The 14,190-nt window shown below is 52.0% G+C and overlaps 1 protein-coding gene across 1 annotated transcript in view; it reads right to left on the reverse strand.

The window, feature by feature from the left end:
- Window positions 1-14,190, reverse strand: part of CLCN4 (chloride voltage-gated channel 4) — a 57,564-nt gene that overhangs the window by 16,812 nt on the left and 26,562 nt on the right. Inside the window, exons 5-9 of the mRNA XM_032880216.1 lie at window positions 10,670-10,857; window positions 7,912-8,034; window positions 2,727-2,933; window positions 2,524-2,604; window positions 812-1,357 (exon numbers count right to left, since the gene is read on the reverse strand). Of these exons, the coding sequence (XP_032736107.1) occupies window positions 812-1,357; window positions 2,524-2,604; window positions 2,727-2,933; window positions 7,912-8,034; window positions 10,670-10,857 (1,145 nt within the window). The remainder of the gene's footprint in view (window positions 1-811; window positions 1,358-2,523; window positions 2,605-2,726; window positions 2,934-7,911; window positions 8,035-10,669; window positions 10,858-14,190) is intronic.

Consider the following 14,190-nt stretch of genomic DNA (forward strand, 5'->3'; position numbering starts at 1 on the left):
CTGGGGGATCGGACGTGGGCCAGAGCGCGTGCCTGACCCTCCGTGTTCATGGAGACTGCACGGGATCGCCGATCCCGCCTGGCAGTGGCCCAGGACAGTCATCGATCTGAGGCTGCAAGTGGATTTGTAACCAAATTCCAGGCAAGTCTGGATCCTCGAGGGTGATTTCTAGTCTTTGGGATGGTGCTCTGAGTGGCCCCCCAATTCCTAGTCATTTAACTCCCTATAACCGCAAAGCAGACCCCTCTCAGTGGGCACAAGAGGCTGCTGACATCTCTCTTGGACGCACAAACAATCCCTTTGCTGGGAGACAGTGAAGGGGAGACGCTGGCTGTTTAAAAGTCCACCCGTCTTCGCCCCTAAGGCCAAAATTCAGATTTCTGTTTGACCATTACCCACTCGAGTACACAGCTGCTTAGCCTTTTTAAAATGAAACAAATCATGAAAGTCCCGCACAGAAAGCAAGGGGAGCAGAACACTACAGGGGTTCCTCAGGGTTCGAAATGTTCTGCTTCGGCTCCTGGGTGCTGACACAAGCGTGCATTTTACGGGAATTCCTGAAGCTATGCACCGCCCCAGATGAATGACAGACTCTGAGCCCTCACTTGCTCACTTGTACAGTGATTACAGTCTGGTTCCCAGGCGTGCTGTTTATCAAAAGCATTGCATCTTCGTGATTAAAAAGAATGTCAAGTGCCCAGCGTGAGAAAAGAGTTGGTAAAGGTCAGTTCCCTCCCCCTCTCCCTTTTCTCCCGAAGAGGAGGGTGCCTGTCCCCCCACCCTGCCCTGCCCCTCCATCCCCTTCACTGACCTTCATGCCAAAGGTAAAGATGGTGATGACAATCTTGAAGACCAGCGCCAGGGCCAGCTGCCACATGGCCGTGTAGACCCCGACGCCCGCCGGCCGGTCCGGGATGTCATCCACAGGCCGGGTCATGTTGGGGTCGTTGATGTAGTCACAGAGCTGGGAAGACTCGAGGGCCCCACAGTCATTGAACAGCTCGGAAATGAGCTCGCTTGTGCTCCGGCGCGTGTAGGGGTTGGGGTAGGCGATGATGGCGGTGATGGCAGTCACCACAATGACCTCCAGCACCGGGTACTTCCCCAGCCTGGTGGTTTTGCGCCTCCGGCACCAGGCGATGTTGCAGCGGATGAAGAGGGTCCCCCACAGGCCGCCGAAGACCCCGAGCAGGATGAAGGGGAAGAGCTCAGCCATGTACCAGGGCGTGTGATATTCCACGTAGAAGAGGACAAGGCGGCTGTTCCCGAAAGGATTGATGGATCGCAGCGTGAAGGCTGCCACCAGGGCCGCGAAAAAGGACCTCCACAAGGTCTTCAGGGGGAAGTAGTAACTGACCTGGGGCGAACGAGGAGGACATGAGGCTGGCTGAAGGAAGAGCTGCCTTGAGCCCCCAGCCCGTGATCGGCAGCCCCCAGTGGCGCTTAGTGGGACGGTTGCACTCAGACCAAAGATGGGCAGTACCGACTTCCTCGGACTAGGGTTCATTACCACCAAGACGCACCAACGAAGGTATTTAAAGGACTCTGTGTCTTAAAGTGGAGCAGATACTACTCCAGATGTGTTTGAGCTCTTGTAAAAGAAATGGGAATAGTTCTTTCTAATATTGTTTATGTCACAAAGACCCTCCCAAAAGTGAATAAACCTCTGGATTTGATTTTACAGAATAAAACGGAATCGGTCAGGGTAGGAAAACCCTGGCCTGCTGAATGTATTTGTATGTCACATGACTTAAGAATTTTTTTTTTTTACGTTATTAAATGCTGGGGGTCAAAAAGAAATATTTTGTGAGCTTTGAAATGGTCAAAAGCAATATTTTGTAACATGTGAAAATTATATAAGATGCACACTCTAGCAGCCACAAAGAAAGTTTTATTGAAATGCAGCCAGAAGGGTGCCTGGGTGGCTCAGTCGTTAAGTGCCTGCCTTCGGCTCAGGTCATGGTCCCGGGGTCCTGGGACTGAGTCCCGAGTCAGGCTCCTTGCTCAGCGGGGAGCCTGCTTCTCCCTCTCACTCTGCCCCTCCCCCTGTCCATGCTTGCTATCTCTCTGTCAGATAAATAAATAAAAACTTTAAAAAAAAATTTAAAAAAAGAAATGCAGCCATGCCCGCTCGTGTGAGTGTTGTGTGTGGAGGCTTTTCCGCTGCAACCACAAAGCCGAGTAGTTCCACCCAAGACCGGAAAACCCACAGAGCCCAGAATATTTACTCGCTGGCCCTTTGCAGAGAACATTTGCTGATCCCTGGAATAGATCCGTTTGGGTTGCCAAAAACAGAAATGCCTCATTAAGTTGGTTAGGAGAAGGAGACTGCAAACTTCCAAAAAATAATAATAATAATAATAATTACATTGGCGATTTTTAAAATAATACTTGAAAACATATTTAACAGTGAAAATCGCGGCTTCTTAACGAGCGGCAGGAATCTTGTCACTACCTCTGCGGTAGCCATCCTCAGCCCCCCGAACTGGCGGATCCGCCCCCCCACCCACTGCCCCTGCTCACCTCCTCAAGACTGAAGAGCACACCCCCGATCGGAGCCCCGAAGGCCACGGACACTCCGGCGGCGGCGGCGGCCGAGAGCACCTGCGGGACAAAGAGCTCTGTGTGAGCCCCCAGCCCTGCCGTGCAGACCCGCGTGAGCAGGGGAGCCGGGAAGGGGCTTCCAGAAGAGGCCATCACCGCGGACGGGAGTGCAGCCTGCTCACCTCGCGCCTCTTGCCCTCGTTCTTGCTGTACTTGGAGAAAAGGCTGCTGAAGAAGTTGCCACAGCAGCAAGCCACGTGCACCAGCGGCCCTTCCTTCCCCAGGCTCAGGCCGGAGGACACCACCAGCACCAGGGTGACGGTCTTGATGAGCAGGGTCCACTTCCCCAAGTAGCCCCTGATGATGAAGCCGCTCAAAATGGTCTTTATCTGCAAGAGGATGGAGAACGGGAGCGAGTGAGCCGCTTGGATGCCGCAGCGAGGAAAGGAACTGATTCACCAGCGCTAGACTTGCTTGATCATACAGAGGAGAAGCTACTTTAGTTTTGGACTTGACTGTAATTTTATGTCAACAGAATTTATGATAACATACCATATGAACAGTAACTTGAAACCATTTGATGCATAGCGAACCTTAAGAATTTCTAAAGGCGGGGGGTGCCTGGCCAGCTCAGTCAGCTAAGTGTCTGACTCTTGTTCAGCTCAGGTCCTGATCTCGGGGTCACAGGATCGAGCCTCGCGTCAGGCTCCTGAGTGGAGTACCTTCATCTCCGGCATTATTGATAGAAATCTGTTTCTTAATTCACGGAGAAATACCAAGCGAGGGAGTGTGCAAGCACACGTTTCCAAAGAACGCAACGAGCTCCTTCCTATAAAGCACCAGTGAGGTCTTCTAGCTACACAGTCGGACGGTGTTTCCTGAACTAGCCCCTAACTAATGGCAGACTGGCGGGTCTTTTAACTAGGGGTAGCGGGCTTATTTGAGCTGGTGCTCGGGGGAATCTCAGATCTCTTTATTTAAGGGATGTTTTATTATGCCTGCCACAGTCCTGCCCTTTTGTGTTGCCTCGGATAAAATTATAATTTTTTGTCAGTTAGTTAATGTGGATTTGGACCCTAGGGTACAGTTGAGAGTGTAATACCATTTAGAAGATCACAAGCATCTAAATTACCTGAGCCTCTGCCAGCCGTGACACGCGGTGAAATGAACAATGTAACAGGTATTTGGTAATTTGCTATAATGATTTTATGAAATTGTCATGATCACATTAGGGACTAAAGAAAGCAAATTCATTGCCAGTAAATGCCAAAACCTAATCACCTGATTCGTATGAATCAACAGAGACTGAATCAGGCAGAGCTTTCGTGGCATGTACTGGGGTGGTTTTCCAACCCGCAGGTGTTCAAGGTAAAAACCTTCCTGGCAAGTAAGTATCTGCGAGAGCACTTGCTTTTTGTAATGAACTGCAACATCGGTTCAAAGTCAGTTTTAAGAGGACGTGATTTCTTAGAGTCCACAGTGGTTCTACCAACAAAGCAGACAGCGATGGGAGGAAGGACACCCTTGCCTACTTGTTTTTTTTTTTTTTAAAGATTTTATTTATTTATTTGACAGAGAGATCACAAGCAGGCAGAGAGGCAGGCAGAGAGAGAGGAGGAAGCAGGCTCCCCGCTGAGCAGAGAGCCCGATGCGGGGCTCGATCCCAGGTCTCTGAGATCATGACCTGAGCCGAAGGCAGCGGCTTAACCCACTGAGCCACCCAGGCGCCCCACCCTTGCCTACTTCTAACTCCCCAGTCCGAGGACACTTTTCAGGTGCTTCATAGAGCTTAAACTAGAGCATTTGTTACACAAAAATCAGTGTTCTCTCAATCTGCATTTTTACCAGTGTTTCCAAAGGAATGTCCATTCTAGGCGATCAAAATGTTTCCGAAGCAAAGGCTGGGGAGGACAAGCAATGGGTAGATGTTGCCGAAGGGCACCCGGGCCTAAGTGCGCTCTGACACTGCGCGCTACGTGACAGGAGAGAGAATGGGGCTGTAGCTCAATCTGAGTGAAGTCCGTTTACACAGCTAGCTGGGTTTCGACTAGGAGGCTCTTTTTACACATGAAACATTTATTTATATTTCCTTTTTACCCTGCCCCTTTCCTCTGAGAGCTGGACCCTAAGATTAGGGATTGCAAGCTCTCCTATAATAACAGTGAGAATTCTGCTACTGCTGAGTCATAGTAACCAAAACTAAATTATAAGACCTCAACTGGGTTCCTGGAGGAATAATCCTAAGAGATTATTGTGGGGGCGCCTGGGTGGCTCCGTCGGTGAAGCGTCTGCCTTTGTCTCAGGTTATGATCCCAGGGTCCTGAGTTCGAGTCCCAGCATTGGGCTCCCTGCTCAGCGGGGAGCCTGCTTCTCCCTCTGCCCCTACTCCCTCACCCCAACTTGTGTGCACACGCTGTTCCTCTCAAATAAATAAAGTCTTTAAAAAAAGATTATTGCGAACTCTTTCACAAATTGAGAAACGAATCTGTTATGTGTGATGTGTAGTTAGAATGTATTAATAAAACAAGCACCCGTGCACCCACCAGCACACCGGAGAGAAGACTGGGTACCTAGGAAAACCGTGTATTGGCTTCCTGGGTGGATCCTTCCTCCTCCCCGGCCCAATCATTTCCTTGCCCGCCTTTACACGTTTAGCACACGTGCGTGTCAGTAAACAGTGTGTGCTTTCACTGTGGCTGTGTGTGGACTTCGTATAAACAGAATCATACTCTACATAACTCTGGCCGCTGCTTTCCTGAGTTTCATGCACACCAGCGTGTGCCTTGCACGTCCACTACATCGCGATCGTCACACTCAGCTTTGGATTTAACTCTTCTTGAGTTCAGCTGTCACAAATACATGCCCTCTTTGGACAAAGACCAAGTCCAGGGAGCCCCTCACAGACAGAGTTCACGTCCAAGCCCCCGGTCTGTCTACAAGATCCCAAGCTGAGCCAGGTGTCTCCGGTTGTTGAAACGGGGAGATGGCAAGGCGCATCACCCCTTTTATTACTGCTTTAAACTCTCCAATTCCCCATCGGCCACCTGCTCATTTTGGAAAGGCAGTTTGGGTCCCAGAGAGCCTACGGTCAGGCGGTGGGATCGTCGGACGGAGAGCCCAATGCCAGTCTGCACTTTTTAGTGTCCGGGGGCCTCAGCTCCAAGACACCAAATATGACACAGTCCGTTCTGCTGTAACGCTGGTTTTGCAAACACAAATTTGTTTCAGTGTGACTTGTGCATTGGGGAAGAACTAGAGCATAATGCAAATTTCGCGTCTGTTTTTGCCCAATTTCATCTGGGAGAAACATGAAATGCGCGTGGAAAATGGCCCCAGCCAAACAGAGCGGGACAGGAAGGCACAAAACGCACACAGCATGGGCCTCCAACGGCCACCAGTTCACACGTGCACTAGCGAGTCTATGTTTCTTAACCGTTTCACATGTGTAAGCCAGGCTACTGGGGTTTTCTTTTAAGATTTTATTAACGTATTTGTCAGGGAGAGAGAGAGAGAGAGAGAGCACAAGCAGTGGGACGGACAGGCAGAGGGAGAAGCGGACTTCCCACTAAGCGAGGAGTGGGACTCGATCCCAGGACTCCGGGATCGGGACCTGAGCTGAAGGCAGAGGCTTAAAGACTGAGCCAGGTCCCTGGGCTACTGGTTTTCTAGGTTTCTATCTCTTTCACAGGCGTCACTGATGGACATTTCTGAGGGTTGTGCTCCTGCTGCTGTCTGGCCCAGCAGCGTGGCGGTTTTGCCCATGCAATGCTGCACGCCCCAGGGACCCGCGGGAACTCCTGGGCTGCATGGGAGCAGAAGGGACTCACCAAGGCGACAGGATGCTGCCGCGGCTTTGCTCTTCCGGTTCGTGCAGCAACAGGTTAATGCAAGCCAACGCAAAGTCGGCCTGACATATTCTTTTTTCTCTCCCTCTTTCCTGGAACAGGACAACGTTGGGCTTCTCTTTTGACAATCGTTCAAGGACTCCTGCCCTTTCCAGGAACTGCCCAGAACAGCAGCCGTGTTGGCAAGGACCACCAAAGAGGGTGGGTGTGGGGGAGCGGGGACCAATGGGCATCTGTTGCCACCACCGGTCGCATCTTTAAACTCACCTTCTCCACCTCTAGGGACCCTGCTGAAGCACCAGCTTGATTATAGTGATAATATAAGAACTTTTTAAAAAATATATTTATTGATTTGTTTTACGGAGAGAGAACACGTGCGCATACACACAGGGAGCAGGGGCAGAGGGAGACAGTGAGTCCCAAGCAGACTACGTGCTAAGTATGGAGCCCCACACAGGGCTCATCTCAGGACGCCGAGATCATGACCTGAGCTGAAACCAAGAGTCGGTCACTTAACCAACTAAGCCACCCAGACACCCCAGTATAAGAACTTTTAAACTGGGGCACCTGGGTGGCTCAGTGGGTTAAAGCCACTGCCTTCAGCTCGGGTCGTGATCTCAGGGTCCTGGGATCGAGCCCCGCATCGGGCTCTCTGCTCGGCGGGGAGCCTGCTTCCCCCTCTCTCTCTGCCTGCCTCTCTGCCTGCTTGTGATCTCTCTCTCTCTTAGATAAATAAATAAATAAAAATTTTTAAAAAAGAACTTTTAAACTTATTTCTGGCTAAAATGTTCACTGTCTGGGCTCTTGGGGGAACTCACTCAATTACCATCATTCTAGCTGGTAGATCCTCCTGGGTCTGAAGTTTGATCACAAGCATTCCTCTTGGTCGATGAGGTCACTTCCCTCACACTCACGTTACATGGAAGTGCTAGACAACGTAAGAACTCTGAACTCGGGGGTGCGTTCACAGAGCATGTCCTGAATGTGGAAGTAAGTTTTTTAAAGATTGCTACTACCCTGTCACCAGAAGAGGAAAAGTGGCAAGGGAGTTCGCTCCTAAGAGGGTTGACTCATCAGTCAACATTCTGAGTGACAAACCCCCGTTACTGTCTTCTCCCCATTACGTCACAGGTGTACTGACAAGTTCCTGAAGGGCCACATTTAGGTATGGGGTCAATGAACTGATTGCACAGGCTTTGAGAGTTATGCCGGGGTTGCAAAGACAAGAATTTAATCATCTGAGAAGAGAAAGAGCATTAAGTCCTGACACAGAGCATAAATTCTGGTGCCAGACGTCTGGGTTCAACTTGTAGCAAACCAGCTGTGCAGCCCCAGGCAAGCTGCTTAACCTCTCTGTGCTTCAGTTTCCTCAACTATCAAGTGAAAAATAGCAGAACCCACCTCACAGGTTCATTGTAAGGACTTAACGAGTTAACACATAGCAAATGCTCGGGACCGTGCTGGGCACCTAAGCATTTGCTTTTCTTATTACTGGCACAGAAGAAACTGGATCACCACTCACCTCTGGTATACCGGAGCCACAGGCGTATGGCGCAAACACGCGCACCAGGGAGACGGCCAAAAAGGCAAACAGCAATGCCCACAGGATGTACATGAGGTAATTCAGAATGTAAGCACTGGCGCCCTGAACAACACGCACAAAACGAGAAAGGACACGTGAACAAAGGCAGAGCCCAGCACCACCCCCGCCGACCCTCTCCTCGGGGACAGCAGGGCCTTGGCCGGGGACAGCTGCTCAGCTGGCCCCGTGTCCCTAGAGAGGCCGGTGTCAGTTTTCAGAGAGGCTGCCACTGCGCCGGCAGGTACACACCGACCCAGCCCCGGGGGGCCCTCTGGGAGCTGCTTGCACCTGCCCTCCCCCGGGGGAGATGTCCGCCTGCGTGTGTGCGGCAGAGGGCCTGCAGCTGGCCTCATCAGTCACGCTGAAGGTCATGAACAGTGTGACGCCGGAAATTCTGCCGCAGAGCCCCTGGAAGGTTCGTCTGGTCCCATCCGCGGTGGACTGGCCTCTCTCGGTCCTCCCGTAGGCCAGTGGCAGCCCCGTATCCCGCTGTGGTCCAGGCCCCGTGGGCGAAATGCAGACACTCAAGGCCCTATCCCAGGGCTGCCGAGTCAGACACGGGGGGGTGGGGGGGGGCGCAAAATGTGTTTGGGCAAAAGCCGGCCGGCACTGCGAGGGCAAAACATGAGCTTCTCCTGCAGGTTCACGCACTGAAGCACTTATTCCAAATTATCTGATGAATGAAGAATACGCAGTCTGGGGTCTTCGACCCTGAGGACCTGGTCTGTGGGATGGGGACATTTCCGGTGGCCTCAGCTTCACACCACCATCTGGGTTAGCCCATTGAGGGGCGAAGGAAAGCGAGGTCACCAACAAGTCAGGCCATGGAGAAGGCCACACGTGCGCCTAGGAAATGCCGAACCACATTCCAGGAGACCGCTCTGGCCTTGGCCATCACCTTTATTCACACCCTGTGCAAGAGTGTCAGACTGAGGAATACATTTCAGCCACTTAAAACCATACTTTTTTGAGAGTAAAAATAACTTCTCATTCTTACTAACAGCTCTTCTTTGAATCAAAGTATAAATCTTAGAAACGGCTGAAAAGATGAACAGCCATATTCCCCCCAACAAAAAAACGTATTGTAAGTAGGAACAAGAAATAAAATATGGTATCCAGCCAATTCTGCCTGTCCACTCCCATCAACCCAAGTAGAGAACTTATTTTGGGAAGAAATGGAGAGCACTGAGAACATGGGAGATTTCAAGATCCCTGTCTCCTTCTGAGATTGGAAAGAATCAATTTTCAATTCTACTGAGGAAGAGGTTTAGCAAAATGGCCCATCTTCAGCTGTGATTAAGTCCATGGGGGGGATGCATGTGGTTGGGGATGGGGTAGAGGGGAGAAAAGGGATAAACCACACCCATCGTCTAAAAATACACCCTCGCACTACCCCTCACATGAATCTCGCCAACCTAGCTGCCCTGCCCCACCTGGGCTTCCGATCTGTCCATGACCCACAGTCACTGTAATGGCCCCTGAATTCAGTTACAAGTTAACCCTTTTCCTGAATGAAGACTTTTGTATAGATGGGAAGCTCTAAGTGCCTTGAAGGCAAGCGCCCAGTCTGTAGCTACCTGGACCCTCCTATCAGAGAAGGCCCAGAAACATCCTCAGCAATGCACTCTTAAAATGCCTTGGAAGACGAGTACTTAAAGCACAGTGGGGTGGCACGTCACACCTGCCAGGACGGCTAGAATCGAACCCAGACTATCACAAGTGCCGGAAATCCCCACGCACACGGCTGGTGGCGTTGGAAAATGGGGAACTCACTCTTGAAAATACTCCTCCAAAGGTTTAACACCGAGTTACCACAAGGACACAGCAATTCGCCAACTAAGTCGAGCCCCAAGAGAGATGAAAAATAAGCCCACGCAAAAACCTGTATACAAACGCTCAAAACAAAATCATTCCTAACGGCACAAGAGGGGAAGCAGTCCACGTTCATCTACTACCGAGTGGCTAAGTATGGTCGAGCCATACGGTGAAATAGGATTCAGCCACAAAAAGGAAGGGAATGGCAATTCATCCTACAGCATGAACCTGAAAAACGTGATGCTGAGTGAAAGAAGTGGGCACACTGAGTTAGTTATTTTTAGCACTCTACTCCGCACAGTGTAGGACTCCACTTGGAGACAAAGAGATCAGGGGTTGCTTAGGGCTGGTGGGTTGGGAGGAATGGGGAGTGGCTGCCAATGGGTACAACGGTTCTTTTGGGATGATGAAGGTGTTACAGAATTGTATTGTGGTGACGGCAGCACAACTCCGAATCTTCTAAAAACCAGGGCCCTGAACATTTTAAACAGGCAAGCCATGTAGAATGTGAATCGTATCTCACTAAAGCTGGTACTGTTTTTTGTAAAAAAAAAAAAAAAAAGATAACTTCTTTTCATATCGGAAGGTATAAAAAGCAGCCCTGTTTCTTCAGCACAGTCAGCACATCCCTCTCGGGAAGGAAAAACAAGACTTTGACAAATACATACATATATCGTGCACATGAATCAGTAGGGAAAGCTTTTCCGACTCAAGTTTGCGCATCAGAGCCAGAGGAAGCCAAGGCGCACTGGGACTGAGCCAAGGACGGTCATCAGAACAGACACTGGAAGGAAGCACGAGCAGCCACAGAAGGCCCAGGGCTGTGCCAACGTGCCTGCGGAGCGGCAGGGGCTCCCAGCCAGGACCCTGCCCAGAAACCCACCTCCGACTGATTTACCAGCAGCTCCGACCATTTCTGCCAGAGGGGACACTTGTCCCTGTCCTCAAAAGTGGTCTCGTTGGAAGTCCAGCAGCACTGCTCGTGGCTGTACCAGAAGGCGGACAGGCAGACCCCCTCCTTCAAGTCGGTCATCCAGTCCACGGCGAGATCAATGACTCCAGCCAAGGTGCCTAGAAGAAGCAGCGAGAGCCACTCAGAGGAAGCGTCCTGTGATGAGGCGGGAGAACACAGGGCCCGGGGGCCGACGCGGGAGCCCAGCAGCAGGGCAGGCCGTGCCGGGGGAGGGGGGGACCATGCTGCGGATGGGGCACGAGAGAGGTCTCCTGAGCACTCCCGGTGTGACCAAGGCCACGCCCAGCCCCAACAAGAAACAGAGGCTGAGGACGGGTGGTGCTTGGGTGGCTGAAATCCGGCAGGAACGACAGACATTCAGGGCGTAAGTTCTCACAAGCCACTAGGGCCAAGCAGTTTTCAAAATTCATCCCTTCCAAATCCTAGAAACAGGGTACACAGGCCCTATAAATGAGGCTACCCCCTCAGTGGTTTCTGGGCCCTGATGCTGGGATCACACACTTTAAATATTTCTCAAGCAAACCTGACAATCCAGACACAAGGGAGGCATGAGGACCATAACAGCCTCATCATTTAAGTAAGGTTTTTCCACCAAATGGGAACCAAATTTGGAAAATCCCACTTGTTAGAACTTTCTGGATTTTAAAATCATGGATAAGGGATTGTGGATCTATGTAAGTAGGTAACTACTTTAAAGGTACATAAAGGGAGATATCTTAGAGTGTGCAGTGGGCCACGGGAGGCTACCTTGGATCTCCTTCTGAATAACCCATATAGTTCCAGAGTCTTTTACAGAGGCAGGGAATACTTTCAGGCTACTAAATTTTTTAAACTTTTACTGGATCCTTCTAACAATATCAGTTCCCCACCTGCACCCATACACCTGCATCAGGGTTGGCCCTTCCCTGCTCCCCCATTACATCGAAAGCGTCCACTGTTCTTCGGAGATCACCCGAATCCTTTGCAGGTGCCAGACTCGAACAGCTGGCCCCTCAAGCCCTCCCCGCCTCACCTCTCTCCATCACTAACACCCCCATCCTGCCCACACCATGTTCCTGGAGCGCCCCTGGTTCGCCTCTCTCCACCACCTCAGTCAGCACTGCCCCGCCACGGACCCGGCAAGCTCCTACTTATCTTCCAGATTCAATATTTACATCACTTCTTCCAGGAAGCCTTTCCCGGGAAGTCCAAGTCTGGGCTAGGCATAGTTCCCGGTCATTCCCCCATCATCACAACTCATATCCTCATCCCACGCGTGTGTGTGTGTGTACAGTGTCTAGGCCCTAAGTGTGTGTGGGGGGGAGTTGTGTAGTGTGGTTTACACACCAAGGTAGGGGTCAGGCCAGATGTTCAGACTGCGTGTCCACTCTAAGCAGGCAAGGGCCACCTGCCTTGTCCACTTTTTATGTATCAGGTACGTGGCAAGAACTTCATTTCCATGGGGCAGTAAATGAATGAATGAAAATCAGAAAACCCAGATCGATCCATTTACTCGAGGGGTAGTTACTGAGCACCGAGTGCCTATGAGCTAGTCCCTGTCGCACACCCCTGGGAAATGGCAGTGAACGCAGCAGGCTCAGATCCCTGCCTCCGCGGCACCGCACGTCACAGGGAGGCGGGCCACTGGAGAGCGGAAGGAAATCAGGGGCTCTGTGAGAAGGCAGCTAAGTGCTAGGGAGCAAACTGCAGCCCGTGACAACGGTGCGGCCCCTCTGGGAAACAGCGCGGCAGTCCCTCAGGTAACACACAGCTGCCATCTGACTCAGCAAGTCCACGCGTCTATGCGACACGCGCACGCGGAATGCTCACGGCGGCACTATTCGCAGGAGCCAAAGACCGGAAACAGCCCCGAGCCCCATCCTGCGGAACGGCCGGGTCAGATGGGCTCCAGCCACGCAACGCACTCGAACTTGGCAGCAAAAACGAGCGGAGCTGATGGGGCGCAGCACCGTGACGCCGAGTGCGGAGGCTGATCGCAGGACCCCGTGCGGGAGGCTCCCGCCACCCCGAGATGGCCAGGCCGGGCCAATGTGGGGGGCCACAAGTTAGGGTCAGCAGCATCCTGGGGCTGGGAGGCGGCTGGGGGCTGCGGGCCTTGGTAGCCAGGGCTGTGGAGATCCTTTGGGGGCCGGAGAGAATGTTCGAAAAGGGGCTACAGTGAGGGTTTTGCAACTCTGAACGCATCAGAAACCGCCACACTGTACACTCCGACGAGGTGAACGGTGTGCAATGTGAACACTATCTTAATAAAGCTTGTACACACACACACACACACACACACACACATGCACTGAGGTGAGGGGCACGAGGCCCACAGAGAGAAGATCAGAGGATCACTGGGTCTAACCCCCTTGCCTTCTTTAGGTCTTTGTTCAAACGTCTCCTGGCACTTGAGGCCCTCCCTGAGCGCCGGCTCCAAGTCCCGCTCCCTCTCTAGGCCTCAATCTTGATCTTGGCCAGGAGGCAGCACTGCGCAGCCGGCTTCGTTCGGTGGAACAACAGCGACACCCAGTGGGGACTCGCAAGAAGCGCCCCGCAGAGGAGCCGCCGGCCTCACCATTGTGAGAGTCAAAACACCCCGTCCAGGATGCAGCTGCAGAGGGAGGGCTGGCCAAGCCAGGGGGACCCCTGAGTCCTCCCCACTGTCAGGACAGCTGGAGAGGAGCACAGCGAAGGGGACACGATTTGCTGGCTCTCCCTTCACGGCACTCTGTAGCCACCTGCACTGTCAGCGTCCCCCCGCCTTCTCACTGTCCTCCTGTATTCTTCTGGAGGGTGTGCCCAGAGCACCCCTCGCCGGGGTGGGGGACCCCAACCCTGGCCCCACATTAGGATCATGGATGGGGGCTGGGATGAGGGAGGGGGGCTCTCCCCAATGCTAGGGTACCATCTCCAGGGAGACTCTTGAAGCTCAGGCAGCAAAATTTTTTGCTTTCATTCCCCAGGGGAGTCTTCCAGAAAGGACTGGCAGAAATTGGGCAGACGGGGAAACCAAGAGGGCAATATCAGATTTATTCAACAGAGCCTAATCAGGCTCTTACAGGAGTCAGTAAATCCACACTCTGCTCTCTGCTCCGGCAGATGCTAGAACATCTATTCCGGATTTCTTCATTTCCTCTATTTATTTTTCCTGCCTAGAAGCCAAGAATCATGATACGGTACACAGTTTCATAAATCTCTTCTAAATAAAGACATCAAAATTCACAGCAAATGCCTACTCTGCCCGCCTTCAAAGGTGTTCGTGGAAGCAAACAGATTGGTGGCGAAGACACGGGATAGCCATGAAATTGAATCCCCGGCAACACTGCCCCGGGAAGGGAACACTAAAGCTGGGAAAATGCGGGAACCCTCCCAGCAAGTGAGCCCCTCCCATAGCGGGGTACGGACGAAATGAAAGAATGCCCAGAGATCGGACTCCTCGGTCATCACAG

Source organism: Lontra canadensis, unplaced genomic scaffold, assembly GCF_010015895.1.
Source record: "Lontra canadensis isolate GAN:19392208 unplaced genomic scaffold, GSC_riverotter_1.0 scaffold68, whole genome shotgun sequence".
In the NCBI taxonomy this organism is placed as follows: Eukaryota; Metazoa; Chordata; class Mammalia; order Carnivora; family Mustelidae; genus Lontra; species Lontra canadensis.